Source organism: Rutilus rutilus (genome assembly GCF_951802725.1).
Source record: "Rutilus rutilus genome assembly, chromosome: 9".
Lineage (NCBI taxonomy): Eukaryota > Metazoa > Chordata > Actinopteri > Cypriniformes > Leuciscidae > Rutilus > Rutilus rutilus.
The window spans coordinates 16,348,782-16,368,260 of record NC_140223.1 but is presented as its reverse complement, the minus strand read 5'-3'; the positions used below and the strand labels follow the sequence as shown (position 1 = coordinate 16,368,260).

The 19,479-nt window shown below is 37.4% G+C and overlaps 1 protein-coding gene across 9 annotated transcripts in view; it reads left to right on the top strand.

The window, feature by feature from the left end:
* ncam1b (neural cell adhesion molecule 1b) overlaps positions 1–19,479 on the top strand; it is a 106,673-nt gene that overhangs the window by 42,956 nt on the left and 44,238 nt on the right. For 6 of the 9 annotated variants that reach the window (XM_084418156.1, XM_084418159.1, XM_084418153.1 and 3 more), the window contains exons 2-9: positions 3,907–3,981; positions 5,534–5,743; positions 5,993–6,136; positions 6,435–6,572; positions 7,876–7,993; positions 10,289–10,449; positions 11,037–11,179; positions 11,339–11,362. In XM_084418156.1, coding sequence (XP_084274282.1) covers positions 3,907–3,981; positions 5,534–5,743; positions 5,993–6,136; positions 6,435–6,572; positions 7,876–7,993; positions 10,289–10,449; positions 11,037–11,179; positions 11,339–11,362 — 1,013 coding nt within the window. The remainder of the gene's footprint in view (positions 1–3,906; positions 3,982–5,533; positions 5,744–5,992; positions 6,137–6,434; positions 6,573–7,875; positions 7,994–10,288; positions 10,450–11,036; positions 11,180–11,338; positions 11,363–19,479) is intronic. The other 3 variants (XM_084418157.1, XM_084418155.1, XM_084418154.1) reach the window with 1 other exon arrangement.

Sequence of the window (19,479 nt, the reverse complement as noted above, 5' to 3'; positions counted from 1 at the left end):
AGCTGGTTACACATGCAGTTCAGTTGTTTTGTAGAAAATAGCACAAACTCAGGTATTCCCAGTCTCCAGCAGCGATGCTGAGGAAGAAATGCCTGTGAATCTCTTTATCTCTTACTTTAAGATTCAGTCTGACAGTTCCGCAGGGCCATTTGATTTCCCAGAGGAATATATGAAAGATGATTTCAAATAATATGGGAAGCCAAATGCTAAAATTTAAGATGATTCATTCAAATATTTGCATAGAAAACATGGCATACAAAAAATAATCCTGTCAACAATGTTCAAAAATGTTTTGCATTTGCGTCATTTTGGATGTGATAAACTGATGAGGTGAGATGATGTGTGTCTGAGAGGGTGGGACTGTGGGACTGTGAGGACAGAGACACATCCAGCTGCAGTCACGAATACACACACATGCGCACACACACACACACACAGCTCCCTCATCACAACAGCACATACTCACGACTCACTGAAAAATAGTGCATGAAACATTATTCACACATCCATTGGTTTCTCAGATGAAGACTGTCATTTACTCGCACTCGTGTCATTTCAACCTGTGTGTTTCTTCCATCTGTGTGACACGAAAGAAGATTTTTTTTTTTCTAAAGTGTACTGGTTCCTTTTTACAATGAATGGACACTGGAACTCTCAAGCTTCAAAAATGATGCAAAAGCACCATAAAAGTGTCATAAAACTACCATAAACCTGCTCACTGTTCATCACACTAATCTATTGAAATCTATCACAGAGTTTCTTTTCTTCCAGTGAGCTGTTGATCACTGTAACCAGTTTGAATCACTGAACTGAACTCAAAAATTGAAACAGACTGATTCATGAACAAATCATTTAGACCGATTTTGTGAACTGCTTAAGTCAATTTGTTAAAGATCTGAGCAAAATTAAATGTCAAGATTTTCAGCAAATTTCAGTCTGTTTCTCCCATAAAGGCGACTTTAGTTCACACATCATTTGGACCACTTTCATGGTGCTTGACCATCACAGGCTTCATTCACTTTTATTATATTGACCATTTATGTGTTCATATGGAATGATGTGAGGGTGAGTAAATGAAGACAGAATTTTCTGAATTTTGAGTGAACTAATCCTTTAAACATAAAACAGAAAGTCCAGAAGTGAGGTGGAAGTGTCTGTGTACAAATGTATTTTTAATTTTCTTTGCTGTCACTAAGGTTGTTGTCAAACTTGGTTCAATTGATTTGTAAGCCAATTTCTGCGGAGGTCAGCTGCAATGAAAAATGCATTATAATACTATAACAGGCAAATGATATGCCATCAATAGCTGTTCACTTTCACAAAGTAAAATGGATTGCTTTAATACCAGTTATGAGATATTCTGTTCCACCAACTCAAGTGGTTTTCAAGTGGTTCCTTGAAGCCCAGCAGAGTTTGAAAGTCGACATGAAATGAAAAGTCACTTTATTTTCTCAATGCATGTTATTGAACTTCTTTTGACCAATTCATCTTTGCAGCGTTATATTTTCAGAATAGCATGTCATGTTTAATCAAAATGCCATAACTGAACCTTCCTGTAAAAATGACAGACCTCTCTGTGGTGAAGTATGCAGGACTTCTCTAATCATTTAGTCTGCTTAAAGAGGTCCTATTATGGCCTTTTACGAAGTTCAAACATGCCAATTTTGATATAGCCCCCCCCCCCCCTTCATAACTGCAAGTTCTTGTCTAGTGTAAATATTACAGATGGCATACATTTCAAACCAATTCGAGCCCGATTCAGACCCTGACAGTGTTAACAAACGAGAGGACCATGCAGAACGGATTTCATGCACAGACTTTGCAAGCCCGGATTTCACAGGATGTTTCAGAGTGGTATATTTTTTAGGGTAATTTTCTTATACATTATAGATACGATGTCCACCATTTAATCGTGATATTTGTTGGAAAATTAAGGTAATACAAACCGTAATCGATCACAAAAACACGTTTAATTTTCCTAAGGAGGGGTGAACTGTCTTACAAAAGCGAGAGCTTACAAAAGAAACAGAAAACAAGCTGTTCTCTTTAAAATGTGCAGCGCACAGATAAAAGTTGGGGTTATGCTGTTCAGGAACAGTGTTTAAAATCAATTTTTACCACTCTACGTTTGTCAGTCTTAGGAAGGTCAGACAAATGAGTTTTGGAAACGTTGTGGAAAAAAACTGTATTCTTTGACATAGCGACAGCACTGTATTCTCTAATGCAGCTCAGCCAGGTCTCGTCCGCTTTTTGCGTGTTCCATGGGTGGGGATTATTTAAATGAGGAACACTGTGACTTCATAAGATCTGGAAAGATCACATTGTAGTCCAAACGTGTCGTTGGTTGTAGTTCTTGGAAAGTGGATTCTGTTAAATTAAATATCTCCCTTTGGAGTGGACTTTGAGATTTGTAACCTTACAGATATTTGTTTTTTATGCTCCAACAGCAACATTACACATTAACTAAAGGTGGAAAAGTATAATAGGACCCCTTTAAACTCCACCCCTGCAGGCTCATGTTCATCTGCTTCCACTTTTAACTGAGCAACCCAAATTTCTGATCACCAAATAGGCTTTGCTGACACGTGAATGTGGGCGTTAGAAACATTGATATTTGATACTGTGTTTAATACCATGGGGAAAACTGATAATTAGTACGCCATACAGATTAATACGCCATACAGATAATTAGTTCTCATAATTTTCTGGTAATTTGTTATAGCTTTCACACAGCATACACACATAATGTAGAAGTCAAATCTGTCTTTAGTAGAACAAAACTGTTCACTGTAGGCAGCATTGCTCTTGTAATTCTTTAAAGCGAATTCAAGATTAGAGGTCTGTGGCCCTTACACAGACGACTCTGGTGTCACCATGCATCTCCCAGCATGCCCTGCTAATGAGAGGCTAATTAATTTAAAATCCTGTCCTCAGCAGAACTTCAGCCTTTTTGTGTCATTCCCAAAGTTAACTGCTTTGCCAAGTTCACAGATTAAAGTTTTTCCTTTTATCTAAATAAAGACTATAAATGTGTGAAGACACATGAAATAAATGGCCCTTCCACTAAGAACAACAAACATCCAATTGTATTGATTGAATATGCTGATTTAATTGAGGTTTTCCCTCGTCCAGCTTTGTCCATTTATTAAATTACCTGGAAGACTAAAGGCCACCATCTGTGAGCGGATCAATTTTGTCTTCAGTCGGCTCTCTTTGTCTTTACTCATTTCCCAAACATCCCCCGTGTTCCGACATATGAATGAGAAATGAGTAACGGTCTCACTGAAGTTAACGCCCAAGCTCTGGGTTTTACGTTTCTTCAATTGAAACATATCGATCTGTTTTACTCTTTCCATTCCTAGAGTTTCTGGGGACAAAATAGACAGATGTATTGTTTTTAAAACCAAACAGGCTTTTAGACATAGCTAAGAATGGGCTTAAGTGGGGATTGAGAGTTTCTCCTAAATAAATCTCTACGTAATGGCATGCATTTGTGACATAGTGCTGAATGCGCTGATGCCACTGTCAGATGCAGCGGCAATAAATGAACCTGCAAAACTCTAAGGAGGTGAAATGGCCGAGTTGACAATGAGCTTGTTAGCTTCACTGTCTGTTGTCGCCTCTCGTTTAGTCGGATCAAAATGACGCGTCGTTGTTTATCTGAAGAGCCTATGTCAGAGGGGTTTCCATAGTTACTTGCGCGGCTGTAAAAGTGAAGAGATCAGCTGCTTGTGTGGAATTAATGAAAAGTGCTCTCAGAGACTGCTGAATTATGCATGTGGAGAAATACAGTTTGAGAAGTTTCTTAGTTATGAGTTGTATGGTTTTTTTTAAACTAACTTTAGCTCTATTATAGCAGGTTTGTTTGATGTGTTCTTTAATCCTAATACTTTTCTCTCTCTTCAGTTTCTCTGCAGGTCGATATTACACCTGCGCAGAGCGAGATCAGTGTTGGAGAGTCTCGGTTCTTTTTGTGTGAAGGTAAGTTTTCATATTGACCAGGAACCTTCTGGCCCTTATTACAGCGCTTTTAGGAGTTACCGCCATTAATTCAGCACCTACCCATTACCGCAGGGCTTTGTTTCATAGATAATTTCAGCCTTAGTTATGCCATATGGTGTTGGTTTTTGTAAACAAGGTGCAAGATTTTGTTCCAATGAGTCCGGTGTGGGCGAGGCGAGTGGCGGGCAACCAGGTTACATCTGATTCAGATACAGATATTGATAAAATATTTGGCATTCAAACAAACAGGTCATTATGTTCTTTGCCTACCAACTGTGATGGGTCTGTTTTTCCATCTGTATTGCATATTACTGTCAATCTTTCTTTCTCTCCTGCTGTCATTTAACCAAAAACATCAACACTCATTTTATGCTTTATGAGCAAATGTGTTTCCTTCAGGAAAGGCTAATTTAGTTTAGAACGGGTCAAGCTAGGAAAGAGGTTGTTGTGGGTTTGTGAAAAATATGAACAGAAAAGAAGGTAATAAAAAAAGTGTCATCTGTTGAATTTGACCATGTACGGTGTCATTCTTATGATTTTTAATATTAAGAATTTGATCAAAAATACAATAAAACAGTAATAGGCTATATTGAAAAATTAGCCCAAATACAACAATTTTTTTATTTTTATATCTAGGCATCTTTCTTAGGAGTTTGTCTTCGCCCACTGCTGCCTTATCTTGTTTACTGGGGTTTTTAGGCCAATATTCTCTGTAAAGCAGCTTTATATTTCAGGAATATAAAATATCATATTCATGATTCATATCATATCACATCAGCTGTTCACTTGTTGATTGCCTGTTTCCAATGCCTGTTGCTACTGTTGTTACAGTATTTAAAGATGTGTGTCCCCTGTTCATAATTACCTTCCAAAAATCTGGGACACCGTTTTAGTTGCCTGATGTCTGATCCTAAAAGTTTAAATGGGAATTAGTTAGTTTTTTTGTGACCTAAAAAGCAGTAATCTTCTAAATGATTCTTTTACTGAAACAGTACACTACTTTGAATTCAACTTTAATGTGACTGATGGTGTTCTGTGTCTGCAAATATCACTGAGGAGGACCCAATAAACGAGACCCATGTGAATAAGGCTTACAAGAGGAATACGTTAAACCTTTGTGTGCTGCGTATATCTCACTTTGAAAACCGTTTTTCGTGGTTACGCTCTCCTGGGTTTCATTTGAAGACCCAAAGGCGTGGAACAGCGGCTCTGATAATTGCTCTCAACACTGGAGTCTTCACCAGTGCTGTGTCTTACGGTCCACTGATTTGGGTAATAGACTGGTAACCTGAGAATCGGTTGAAGTTTTAGGTTGTTTCTTCTGACAGCTGTTGAGCCAGCGACACCTAATCCCAACTGATTCACGCAAATAATTCAATCGCATCAGGCCTGATTCGTTTTTGATTGATTCATCTTTGCTCTGTGGATGTTAAACCAGCTTTATTTTTGACAGAATGATTTATATGGTGACACATTTAATACACAAGATCAGCCTACGAATTCTGATGTGTTCATTTGGTCTGGGTTGTAGTTATCGGTGGGGCCAAGGAAATCGATTGGTTCGCTCCAACCGGGGAGAAAATCGAGCCCGGCAAACAAGACGTCAGTGTTATTCGCAACGACGAGACGTCTTCCACTCTCACCATCTACAATGCAAAAGTCGACAATGCCGGGACATATAAATGTGTGGCCAGCAGCGGCGATCAGGACGCTGAAGCTACAGTCAATCTGAAGATATACCGTAAGATCCCCGTTTACGATTCATCTGTGTTGACAATAATATAGAAAACGCTTATTTAAAAGTTGACATCACAAATGTTTGAGTGTCTAAATATTATTGGTGCCAATTGTGGGGTCTCAATCTCTCTAGTGCCATCAGCAGTTTAAATTTGCACTTGCACTTACACTTCTGCTGTCGACTACAACAATACAAAATGAATCATTGCACGATAAATTGAAGTTGTTACTGAACTGCCTTTTTTCCCTCTAGAAAAAATCACCTTTACAAATGTCCCATCACCTCAAGAGTTCAGTGAAGGAGACAATGCCGTTATTGTGTGTGATGTCATAAGCTCACCCCCACCCACTGTCCTCTGGAAATTCAAAGGTGCAAAGATCCAGTTTGAAAAAGATGGTAAGTCAAAGTTATTGTCTTCCAGTTTGTAGACAATGTAAAAAAAAAAAGATGTATTACATAAAAAGGCTGATTTATTTTGCCTAACTCTCACTGTTTGTGTTCAGTAATAAATTGATGAGATCATTAGTGCAGCCTAATGCTTCTTTCTCAGAAATGTGGCACTTTATTAATCCATGTGATAACAGATGAAAAAAAGTGTTAAAATTGATTAATCTGCATTTGATTTTAATTCACAATTGCGGAGACATCTGTTCAAACCCGCAAGAAATGAATTCACCCTTGTTCTGCTCTACAGTTCGTTTCAGGACTTTGAATAACAACCATCTCGAAATCCGGGGGATCAGGAAGACAGACGAGGGGCTGTACACTTGCGAGGGCCGCATTAAAGCCCGTGGAGAAGTTGACTTCCGCAGCATTCAAGTGGTTGTTAACGGTGAGCTCTTATTTGCCTTACTGTACCTGTAGTGCACTGGGTTTGGACATTTCAATTAGTCTCAAATGACATACATTTAAAGTATGCTTTAAACTGTTTTTGGTTTTTATTTTTATGAAAAATCAATAAATGTATATTTAACTACCGGATTAGATTAAATTAGATTTGATTAATTGTTCAAATTAAATATTTTTCTCTCTTTGACTTTTCAGTTTGCATGCCAACAGTTTTGCCTACTAGCTTACCATAGGGTTAACTAGCTCTTTTGATTAGCTAAAACAAGATATCACAGTATTTGATCGGCATCTGTGTTGGTGTTGAGGTTGAGTTTAAAGCTCAGTGTTTTGTGTTGAGGATCAGACGGTTTTTGAAGTAGCTGTTGTCAAGCTGCTCCACTGATATTTTCTCCCATCTCCTTTTGATTTCTTTTTTCCTTCCTGCGGTAAACCTGGTAATATAGTTTCCTGTCTTATGTTTGCATTTCTGTTTTGTTTGTTTTCTTGTATGAGTCAAATTTTTCTCCTTAGTGGGTTATCGTTATGTTGTCGTTTAGTCCTGCTTGAGCGACCACAGTGCAGATCGCAGACACAAAACGCAGCACTTAATTTGCAAGTCCCTTTTTGTCAAGAGAGGAGGAACAAATATTTACTAGCAGAAATGCAAAAACTGGTTATATTATCCATTGGAAGCCAATTTGATTCCTTTGTCAGCAGGTGTTAGATGTGCTGCAGTGCTATATTCTCTTTGTGAATGCGATCAAAGCGATCCTTTGAACAGTGTGGCTGTCTTTCATTAAATCAAAATTTGATCCACATTAATGCTAGAGTAAAGATGTATTTTGAGTAAGTTTATGTGATGAGAATAAATGAAAATGTATGAAAATGTACATATACAGGCTTGAGGCAAAATTGTACCATAATGTAGTCAAAGCTGCACATTACATACTTTGTCTTTCTTTCTTGTGCTTAATATGCACATATTTATTTTAGTATTCCTAAGGAGGTTTCTGTAAAGTGCTAATTTCTTGTTTTGCAATGGTACGGTGTTTCCTGAAGGCAGCACGTAAAAACTTGATTTCTGATTAAATGTTAATTATATTTAATTAAATTGATTTGACTATCAATGTGTGAAATAATATTTCTTCTCTTTTTGTCTTTTTGAGAATGGTACAATATCTCCGTAAGGCAGAAATTATTTGAAAATGTATATTAGTGTTCTATTTTAAGTAGAATAAAAAGTGTCATGTCGTGTTAAGAGGTTAAGTCTTTCACATTTCAAACCTGCAATCTTCTTTTCTGCTCAGTCCTGCCCACTATAAGAATCCGTCAAGCTGAAACGAATGCCACCGCTGACACCGGCTTCTCAACCCTACTGGCCTGTGATGCTGATGGATTTCCTGAGCCGATGGTGACCTGGGTGCGGTAAGCAAAATCACCCCAGTAGAAACAAAGCGCTACCGAAACACTGGTTTTGCTGCACCACTTTTTGTGAGTTTAAAAGCAAGACAAAAAAGGCCTCTGAATAAATGAAGAACTTTTTTGTGGATGACATGGAATAGTGAAGCACACCATTAGTACTTTTAAAGTATGAGTCTCTTCTCAACCATCACTGTGTTCTCAGCGGGTGTGCGGTCTCTCTCTGCTCATGGAGGAGAGAACGTGAGACACAAATCCCTCGGGATGATACAGCACGCCTCAAGGATCTTTTGTTCGGTCGTGCTGGGGGGGGATGGGGTGAAGGAGGTGTTTATTTGACTCAGAATAACTTGGGTCCTCTCCTCTGACAAGGGTTATGGTATATTTATTACCTGTTTGACCTTAAATCAAGGGATCGACTCCATGGTCAAGAATCCAATGAATTCAAGAGCGTCTGCACAAAGACCGCTAATAGAGGGGCAACTAGAAGTAGAATGAAAGTCATGCAGCTGAAAGTGGTTGGCTAACACTGTTTCCGATTTTCTTTTATACAGTTTTTCATCAGTAAAATCTCAGTAGGTGAATATTGAAAATAGAGCAGTGAGGAAAGGTCTGTGTGTGTGTGTGTGTGTGTGTGTATTGACAATACAGGATCTAAATGGAATTTAGTGATCCATTGGTTTTCAGGCCCAGGGTATATTAATAATTTATTATGATTATTTAGTGCTGTCAAACCGATTAATCGTATCTAACATAAAAGTTTTTGTTTATATAATATACAGTATGTATGTACAGTATGTACACTCACCTAAAGGATTATTAGGAACACCATACTAATACTGTGTTTGACCCCCTTTCGCCTTCAGAACTGCCTTAATTCTACGTGGCATTGATTCAACAAGGTGCTGAAAGCATTCTTTAGAAATGTTGGCCCATATTGATAGGATAGCATCTTGCAGTTGATGGAGATTTGTGGGATGCACATCCAGGGCACGAAGCTCCCGTTCCACCACATCCCAAAGATGCTCTATTGGGTTGAGATCTGGTGACTGTGGGGGCCATTTTAGTACAGTGAACTCATTGTCATGTTCAAGAAACCAATTTGAAATGATTCGAGCTTTGTGACATGGTGCATTATCCTGCTGGAAGTAGCCATCAGAGGATGGGTACATGGTGGTCATAGAGGGATGGACATGGTCAAAAACAATGCTCAGGTAGGCCGTGGCATTTAAACGATGCCCAATTGGCACTAAGGGGCCTAAAGTGTGCCAAGAAAACATCCCCCACACCATTACACCACCACCACCAGCCTGCACAGTGGTAACAAGGCATGATGGATCCATGTTCTCATTCTGTTTACGCCAAATTCTGACTCTACCATCTGAATGTCTCAACAGAAATCGAGACTCATCAGACCAGGCAACATTTTTCCAGTCTTCAACTGTCCAATTTTGGTGAGCTCGTGCAAATTGTAGCCTCTTTTTCCTATTTGTAGTGGAGATGAGTGGTACCCGGTGGGGTCTTCTGCTGTTGTAGCCCATCCGCCTCAAGGTTGTGCGTGTTGTGGTTGTGGCTTCACAAATGCTTTGCTGCATACCTCAGTTGTAACGAGTGGTTATTTCAGTCAAAGTTGCTCTTCTATCAGCTTGAATCAGTCGGCCCATTCTCCTCTGACCTCTAGCATCAACAAGGCATTTTCGCCCACAGGACTGCCGCATACTGGATGTTTTTCCCTTTTCACACCATTCTTTGTAAACCCTAGAAATGGTTGTGCGTGAAAATCCCAGTAACTGAGCAGATTGTGAAATACTCAGACCGGCCGGTCTGGCACCAACAACCATGCCATACTAAAAATTGCTTAAATCACTTTTCTTTCCCATTCTGACATTCAGTTTGGCATTCAGGAGATTGTCTTGACCAGGACCACACCCCTAAATGCATTGAAGCAACTGCCATGTGATTGGTTGATTAGATAATTGCATTAATGAGAAATTGAACAGGTGTTCCTAATAATCCTTTAGGTGAGTGTATGTGTGTGTATATATATTCTATATATATATTCTATATATACATGCCTAACACACACACACACAAATAAATTATATAAAGAAAAACTTTTGTCAGATGTGATTTAATTGTGATTTAATCAATTTGAGAGCACTATTATTATGAATAATAATTCTTATAATTTTGCATGCCTAACAGAATAGGCTCTTTGAAGGGAAGAAATATTCAGATTTGTCTTCCACATTGCTCTATTGTTTCAGTAAGTTATCCTTTTTTTTTTTCTTTTTTTTTCAGGAACAACATTCCACTGGAGAGCGGGGATAAATACAACTTCAATGAAGACGGCTCAGAGATGACAATACAAGATGTGACAAAGCTGGACGAGGGAGATTACACATGCATTGCTTTGAATAAAGCTGGGAAGAGCGAACAAGAACTTAGCCTTAAAGTCTTTGGTAAGAATCCATGAGAGATGGAGTCTCACAGGATCCTAGAGGTTTGACAGCACTTTGTCGATGTTGAAAATTCAGCAGTGACAAAAAATAAATAAAGAATTCAGTTTTATTCTGCAGAGAAAAAAAAAGTGTAGTTGCATGACTATATTGTTTTTACCTTAAGAATCAGTCCGCTGACTGTTTTCTTTCTTCTGTGAAAGGTATTTTTAAAGAGTTTTTTTGTTTGTTTATTTTTAATCAAACATTAAGTCAATTTTACTTTCTTCTGTGGAACACAAGGGAGATATTTATATCCTTCATACAATGAAAGTGAATAGAGAAGGATGCGGCAGAGGTCTACAAATGACAAAAATTCACCTTAGAAGTAGTCGTATGATCATATTCCATGTCTTTTAAAGTCAAACGAAAGTTTGAGTTAGAGACAGACTGAAACAAGTTGCTCTCAAATCACATTGACTTCATGACTTGACATGCCATTCTTGAATTATCATTCTGCAGAAAATCTTTTCTGTTCCACAAAGAAAGTCCTAGGTTTAGACTGAATATAGTTTTGGAGTCATCTAACCTTTTAAAATGTGTCCTCTCAGTGCAACCCAAAATCACATATTTGGAAAGCCAGACTACCACAGAAATGGACGAACGGGTCACGTTAACATGTGAGGCCACCGGAGATCCCACTCCCACCATTACCTGGAGCTTCGGCACCCGAGTCTTCACAGAGGGAGAGCAGGTAACACCAAACGCACTGGCATGGGGTCTCCTCAGGGGCTAGAAGTGTAGCATGTTCATCATGGTCAAACAGACAGACAGACAGACAGGCAGTTCAATGATGGAGTCGTGGTGCACCTGCCTCTGGCTGTTTCATGCATACAATTCTTTTTGTCTGCAGGAGCAACAAAAGAGGATTTATCAGGTATGAGATCAGAAGGTCAGGTATAGTAACGAGCCACTTAGATCTGTTCCTTAATTCCAATTTTTCCGAAAATGGCTCTGATGTTGTCTGCATTCTTAAGACGTTTGCTATTCGACCGTATGGTGTTTCGATTTCCTGAAGTTCTTCAAGTCATGATACTATCTGCAGTTGTTGATATGTGAAAAAGACGTGCATGGTGGGGATATTGCAATACTATTGCAACGGTTCCAGACAGGAAAAGTGATGATGGATGAGCTCTAAAAATTGCCTTACATTTGCTCTGTTCCACAACCTAGTGTAATGGCTACAGAGGCTGCTTTGTGTGTTTTTTTGGCAGCATACAGTAGGCCCGCTCCCGATGCTAAGGCTATTTCAAACGCTAGGTAAATGAATTATGCTGCTGCTTAAGAGACCTTGATTTAACCTGATTCTAAGGCAGCACAGCATTTCTGCTTTGCAGAGAAGGCAATACCAGAATGCATTGCAATGAGCTCAGATTTGCAAATCCAAGATTGCGGAGAAAGGGTTAATTGTAAATATATTTCAAATATATACAGGTTGGTTTACAAAGACCTCTTACTTCTCAAAAGATCAAGGCAAATTTGATCTCTCATGTCATGACCCTTTAAAAATGAGAACAACTAAAACACTTTTTTATTCAATATTTATGTGTGCTGTCTTTTTATACTTGTAAGAGTATCACACCATTAGCTTATCAACATGCTAATGTAAAGCTATATGAAAATCAGTGGAGAAGTGATATGTGTGTGTGCAAGGATAGATGGATGGATAGACGGTTCACAATAATTACTTATGAGCAGTGTTATTTTATTATTATTTATATACTATTATCGTTTTAATTAATGTTTAGAATTGGCTTTTATTTTCAGTTTTCATTTTAAGTTATGTTATTTATAGTAATTTTAGGTGCTTTTCTATTTATTAACATTTAGGCTTCATTTATGTTTATTTCAAATTTAGTTTCTTCAGTTTTAGTTTATTTTTTGTTGGCAATGTAAGCGCTTCAACTTAAATTTAACTCAAAATTTTATTTAGTTATTCGATTTAGTATATTTTATTTCAGCTTTATTATCTTTTTTTTTTTTTAAGTTAACAGTGAATCAGCCCACTAGATTTTGGAATGGAGTCATTGTCTTCTATCCTTGAGGTAAATACAAAATAAAGGATTTCTTTGTAGCCTCAAAAATAATCTTGATTTCAGTCTTGCCGAGTCACCATCATCACAGGGTTCCTGAAGGAGCGTTTTTTATATAAGCTCTTTGTTGGATCGCTTTGTCATTTCCTGTGTCTTCTTGTCCAGTCTTGCTCATCTCATGTGGGTGTTGGGCTGTCACGATTGCCAGCATCTCTTCACTGGCCTGTGTTGATCACCATGGATTTTTTTTCATGGTTACAAAAATGATTAGCAGGTTTCTTTGGCTGTATAATATTTTATTTGTTAGCATCAAGTATGACCAGCTGTCTCTGTTGATTGTCTTTCAGTCAACATGAAATCAGAATTGATTTACTTTTTTTAATAAACATTCCTGGTTTTATTAGGCATGATTTATCAGTGCACGTTATTTCAGAGGGTTAAAAAATGCATTAAAATTGAAACCTTCCTCTGCTTAAAATATTCAGTTTTTTTTTTTTTGTCCATCAGGAAAATATAAATAATGAAATAGTTAACTGGCTTGAGTGTGTTTGTATTTACAGTACAACCAAACAGTGATGTACTATATAAACAATAACAGAATTTCTATATCTCTTGATTTTCTTTCATGAAATCAAAATTGATCAGATTTACTTTCTCAATAAACCTTCCTGGTTTTACTGTGTATGATTCAGCAGAGCATGTTATTCCAGAAGGTGGAAAAAAATAATCAATTACATTTACATTGCATTTACAACTAAACAGTGTATTAAATACACAACAAAAATGTTTGGAAAAATCCCACTCTACACAAGCAAATCAGTATCGCTCAGAAATGTCACTTTACTGAAGTTAAATGCGAATACAGTTTTATTTTGACTGTACCTAAGCAGTCTGGAAAAAGACAATCAACAGTTAATGTTTCTAATTGTCACTTGTGAAAAGCAAATTGCCTTAACACTGCTAATTATTTTTGGATGTGTCACTTTGCTGTTTCTTTGTTTCAACAGTGCTATACAGAACATCACATTGCTTGAAGTGGGACTTTTTTTTTTTTTTTTTTTTTGTGCACAACCTTTTTTTTTTTCCGCAAAAATGTATTTTACTGGGTGCTTCAGATGAGCGATTCCTTTTTAATAACTCGTGTCATGCTATAATTTCTTTGCTGGATGTGAGAACGGTTTATTGAAAATATTTACTAGAACTTTCGATCTTCTTGCTCTGCATGATGCATGATTCTACCTTCTCCGTGCCCTCTTTTACACAGACACAGGTGTAATACATGACACACAGCTATGTGCATTGGATTAGTTCAGTGTCTTGAGCTTCCTGTCGTTTTAAAATGAATGTTTTTTCCCTTAGAAAGACCCAGCTCATATCTTATCTTCTGATTGTAATAGTTGGGTCAATAAAAAATGAGTTGAGGACTGTCATATATTGTAGTCTCTGGGCCACTTGCCAAGGTGCCAGACAAATGAGCGGGTCATAAAAATGGCAGGGTAGAATCGCCGCAGGGCGATAAAGAATTGGCCACGGACCACAGCTTATCACAATCCGGTTGAAAGACAAGAGGAGAATTCAACCTCTGAATAAGAGCCAATACATCAGCCACTTTTTCTCTTGTCTTTTCTCAGTTGTGCATCCCTTTCTGGGTCTCCTTTGAGGAATCTGTAGAGCATATTAAAGGGATCGGGAATCAAAAAGAAACTTCTGTTCTTTTACTTACCCCTGTTTTGCCAAACCTGTATGACTTTTTTTATATGACTGTTTGGCTATTAAGCAGACTGTTTAATCTGCTGCTTTGCATACAATGAAACACTGCAAATAATTATTTTCTTATTATAAAGTTTTTTTTAATAATATTTATATTATAAATATATATATTTTTATATATATATATATATATATATATATATATATATATATATATAAATATAAAAAAAAAATATATATATATATATATATGCCATTGTGTTTAAGAAAAATAAAATGAAACTTAATATTTATGCATTGTGTGTGTGTGTGTATATATATATATATATATATATATATATATACACATACACATACTATTGCTTTATGTTTAAGGATTAGGTATTTTTAATGGAGAAGTTAGACATTTTGATCAAAAGTGACACTAAAAACAAAATGCTGATCATTTGACTGTTCTTCATCAAAGAATCCTGAAAAAATTGATCACAGTTTCCTAAATAAACAAGTAGCACAACTGTTTTCAACATTGGTAATAATAAGCAAATAAGCATATTAGAATGATTTCTGAATGATCATGTGACACTGAAGACTAAAGTAATGATGCTGAAAATTCAGCTTTACCATCACAGATATAAATTATATTTAAAAGTATATTCAAAAGATTTTAAATTGTAATAATATTTTACAATATAATTTTTTTTTACTGTATTTTCCCCCCTCTTCTTTCACTTTTCCACTAATGGAAAAGAACCACTTAAGCCCCTTTCACACAGCGCGATGATCCCGGGAAATTGCCGGGAAATTGCCAGAACGCCTTCTGTGTGAACGCAAACACGACCCGGCATGAACCAAAATCAAACGAACCCGGGTCAAGTCCCGGGTCACTTTATCCGTGTATTTTCCGGAATCTCTGTGTGAAAGGGGCTTCAGACACTCAGCTAGATAGTGTTCCACAGCAGAATAATGAAAGTCATATAGGTTTGTAATGTCATGAGTAAATAATCTGAATAATTTATTATTGGCTGAACTGTCCCTTTAACATAAATGAAGACCGTAGTAAAACGGACACAGCGTGTGGTAAGATCACACAGTACAAGAGCAGTTTCATTCCTAAACCCCACAGACACACTCCAGAGTGCATGTGTAGGGCAGCTCTTGTTTTCAGACACAATGCTCTTTCAGATCAATGCCCTCTGGTAGTGCCGTCTTTGATAGCCTTTTCCATTCGTACCAGTGACCCCACAGCGAGAGAAAAGTGACCTATTCCCTGAGCTTGGTAAACCGCTTTTCCTGGCAAACTGTGGCTGATCTGATGAAACCGAGATATGGACACTGTCCCTCTCATGGTAGTTCCACTGGAGCCTAAGATTTTCACATCGGCCTTGTTGATACAGTATTTACTGTCTTGCAAGAGGGAATAGATTAAAGCTTCTTCCAGGTTAAATACAACTTTTGCGCTATTATCAGTGTCTGTGGCACGTAGCTGATTATTGCATTTCTGATGAAAGATTTTGAAAACTATAATAAATGTATAATCTCATTAAACTAAAATGAGAAGTCCATTTCTCTTTAATCTGTTGAAATGAAAGAATTCATTGTTCTATGAAAAAACAGTAACTTCAAGAACCAAGTTGCAAAAATGTTCTGAAATCATCAGGTTTCTGACAAAGACACAAATTATGCCCAGTCACGATTATCAGGAGAAAGCAGAATAGATGTTGTTCTTCTCTTTCTAACAACAAAACACTAACTATAAGAGTAAAATCAGCAGCTGAAAACTTGTTTTGTTTCTGGCTGCGCAGCAGATGTTGCTCTGCATGTCCTCCCAAATAAATGAAGTGAGCAGTGTGGAGTGGAAGCAGAGTTCCAAGATTTAGCTTGAAGCGTTTTTTCAAAGCTGCAGTATTTTAATTGCCTAAAGAACACCCTGTTGCTGCTCCATCACAAGTGTGAGAGCTTTTTTTTTTTTTTTTTTTTAACATTTGCTGTGCATATATATATATATATATATATATATATATATAGTTAGTAGTCAAAATAAAAGAAAGACCATGTACAATACTATTGGTAAGAAAACTATCAAAAATATAATTTGATATATGTATACACTACTTTTCAAAAGTTTGGTGTCAGTAAGATTTATTAAAAATTGTAAAACTTTTTTGTTTAGCAAGCATTAAATTGGTCAAAAGTGACAGTAAAGACATTTATATTGTTACAAAAGATTTCTATTTAAAATAAATGCTGTTCTTTTGAACTCTATTCATCATAAAATCCTAAAAATACATGTATCATATATGGTATATATATGGTGTGTGTGTGTGTGTGTGTGTGGGGGTGGGGGTGGGGGTGTGTGGGGGTGGGGGTGTGTGGGTGTGTGTGTGTGGGGGTGGGGGTGTGTGGGTGTGTGTGTGGGTGTGGGTGTGGGTGTTTCTCGACACTGAAGCCTGGAGTAATGATGCTAAGAATTCAGCTTTGCCATTCTATTATCTCTATTATTTAGAAATGTTTCTTGAGCAGCAAATCAGCATATTAGATTAATTTCTGAAGGATCATGTGACACTGAAGAGTAATGATGCTGAAAATTCAGCTTTGCAATCTCAGGAATAAATTACATTAAAACATTTTTTTTAATAATATTTCACAATATTACTGTTTTTACTGTGTTTTTTTTTTTTTATCAAATAAATGCAGCCTTGGCAAGCAAAAGAGACTTATTTCAAAAACATTAAAAATCTTAATGATTCCAAACTTTTGAACAGTAGTGTACTATTCTCCCAAATGATCCCAACAAGTAACTACATTTAATTTTAACAAAATTTCTGATAATTTCAATCTTATCTGAATGTTTTGTGCAGCATTATGAGTAAATTTAGTGTTTTGCCTAAAAACCTTTACTAAAAAAAGGATGACCCCATTAACAAAGTAATGAATTTTGTCACTTTAGGCACTTTAATGCCGCTGTCCCACGTGTGCTCCAGACTCCTTAACTCCACTGCACAAAACTTTTCCAAGTGTTCTTTTGCATTTTATAATTAACACCTCATGCATTTGGAAATACCCTCATGGTATCGCCGAAGCACAATGTGATTCTCGAATTAGCTCCGGTTTAATGTGCGTTATTGAGGAGTTCATAAACTCTCGCTTGAATAAGCTGCCAAGTTCTAGATCCGCTAGATGCATACCTGCAAGAGCAGAGCAGACCTAAGGCGTCGTGCACCTGATGTAATCAGAATGATCATCATGTAATAATGTCAACAATAATCTGAACATTTCATTTACATAAGCAGCTTGTTCATTTTGTTCTGGTACTTTATCAAGCTTGAAAATATCATTCAAGCATTCGTCATTAGCCTAGGGCTCTAGTTTATACTAAGATATTAACTTTAATTAGTAGCAATTACACGGCGTTGCAGAATAAAAGGCATTGATCATAACTGTTTATCCCATGCGAGTCTCCAGGGAAGTAGTTAGCCAAATGAAAGCTGCAAGGCTAGCAGACTCAGCCTGCTGTCATCATAACAACCCTGCAAGGGTTTCGCTTTTTTTTCCTGATGCTCTAGCAAAATGACTTGCGCTGTTCAGTTCTTGGCTTTTTTTTTGTTGTTGCAGGCACAGTACAGAGACAGATTGTTTTGCTCAAATGCACTAAAGCTTCGTTTACAACGCCAGTGACAAGATCCCATTCATTTGCAATGGAGGGCTGGCGACTTCTAGCGACACAAGTGACAGTGACCATTGGCGAAAGAATGTAGGCGTGTCAAGCGACGCGAGTCATGTGACAAAAGTTCAGAAATTGTAACTTTTTGCAAATGATCAGAATTTTGCAAGCGACAACCAATACGAGTCATAATAAGACGACTGTCATAATAAAATGATGCGTGAAAAACAAACTGTCTGCCGTCTTAGGCTACGCTCACACTGCGAGCATTAGTGCTCAATTCCGGTTTATTGCTCAGATCCGTGAACAGAACATGGTCCTGGACTGACCCGCATGCTCAAAAGAACGATAAAAAGACATCACGCAGCAGCTGTCATACTGAAGTAAACACGGATGACATTAAAGTAATCGATTACTTGTTTATTTATAGTGTGATCTGCCGCCAAAGCCAGCAAATTTAGGTGCATGCAATATAAAAAATGAGGAGGAGGAGGAAAAAGAGCAGAGTTTAACATTTATGATACAAGCCCTTGTGTTTTGCTTGTACTGTATATAGAGTTGTCACTGTAATGCTTATAAGTTCTGACACATCACTGACTATGTTTCACAACTGTCTTTATAACATTGGGTATGTTAAATCTTTGAAGTGACTTCCATGAGCACATAATTGTAGCGAATGTAGAGTGACATAAAGGTCGCATGAATTCCGATATGACTGTTCAGACTGAAGTTGCATTGCAAAACATCAGACCTGTTTCGGATTTAGGACCACAAATGGAAGTGGCCCAAATCGGAATTGAAAAGATCAGATTCCATGTGGTTTGTGCTGTACCGACATGACTTAAACAGATCTCAAATGTGAGCAAAATAATCAGATTTGGGCCATATTTCCCTGCAGTCTGAACATAGCCTTAGTGAATTTGATTCATACATTGATGGTTCGTGTTGTTAATTATATGATGCAGTGAGCAGTTTAGCACTGCTGCAGTTCATAATTACAGCTTCCCCTGCATTATGTTGATTATTAGAGACAAGAAAAGCGAGGTCCCGGACGAGCCCCCAATTGTAACATGCCTGCCCGGTCTAGGGGTCAGGGAAGCAGTAACAAGGAAGTTTGTGACAATTACCATTAACAGATAACCAAGAGCTCTCCTCTCCTGTCCCAGCATTCCACACAAAAAGAAAATCACACATATTTTTGAAAGACTCAAAAGTGACATTTTATTTGGTTGGTCCAAGGTACAAAAAGGCATCAAAAGGCTTCAGGAGGGGATAAGGCCAAAATAATAAAGTTCTGACTTTGAGGGGAATACTTTCTAGCCTTTCAAAATGAACAACAAAGTTCTTACCTTACTCCCTCTCTAGCCAAACACAAACAGACTGGCACCCACCTCCCTTCTGCTTCTTAAATAAACTGAATAAACAAAAGAATAATAATTAGAAACCGTTTCAACTTAAAGCTCTTTTAGGAACGTCAATGAAATTAAGAAAATTGATTAGCAACAATTAGCCAAGTCTGCTTAGGTTAACAATAAATTGTGCAACAACCTACAAGGAGATATAAAGTCAATCTTAGCACACATGCTAAGG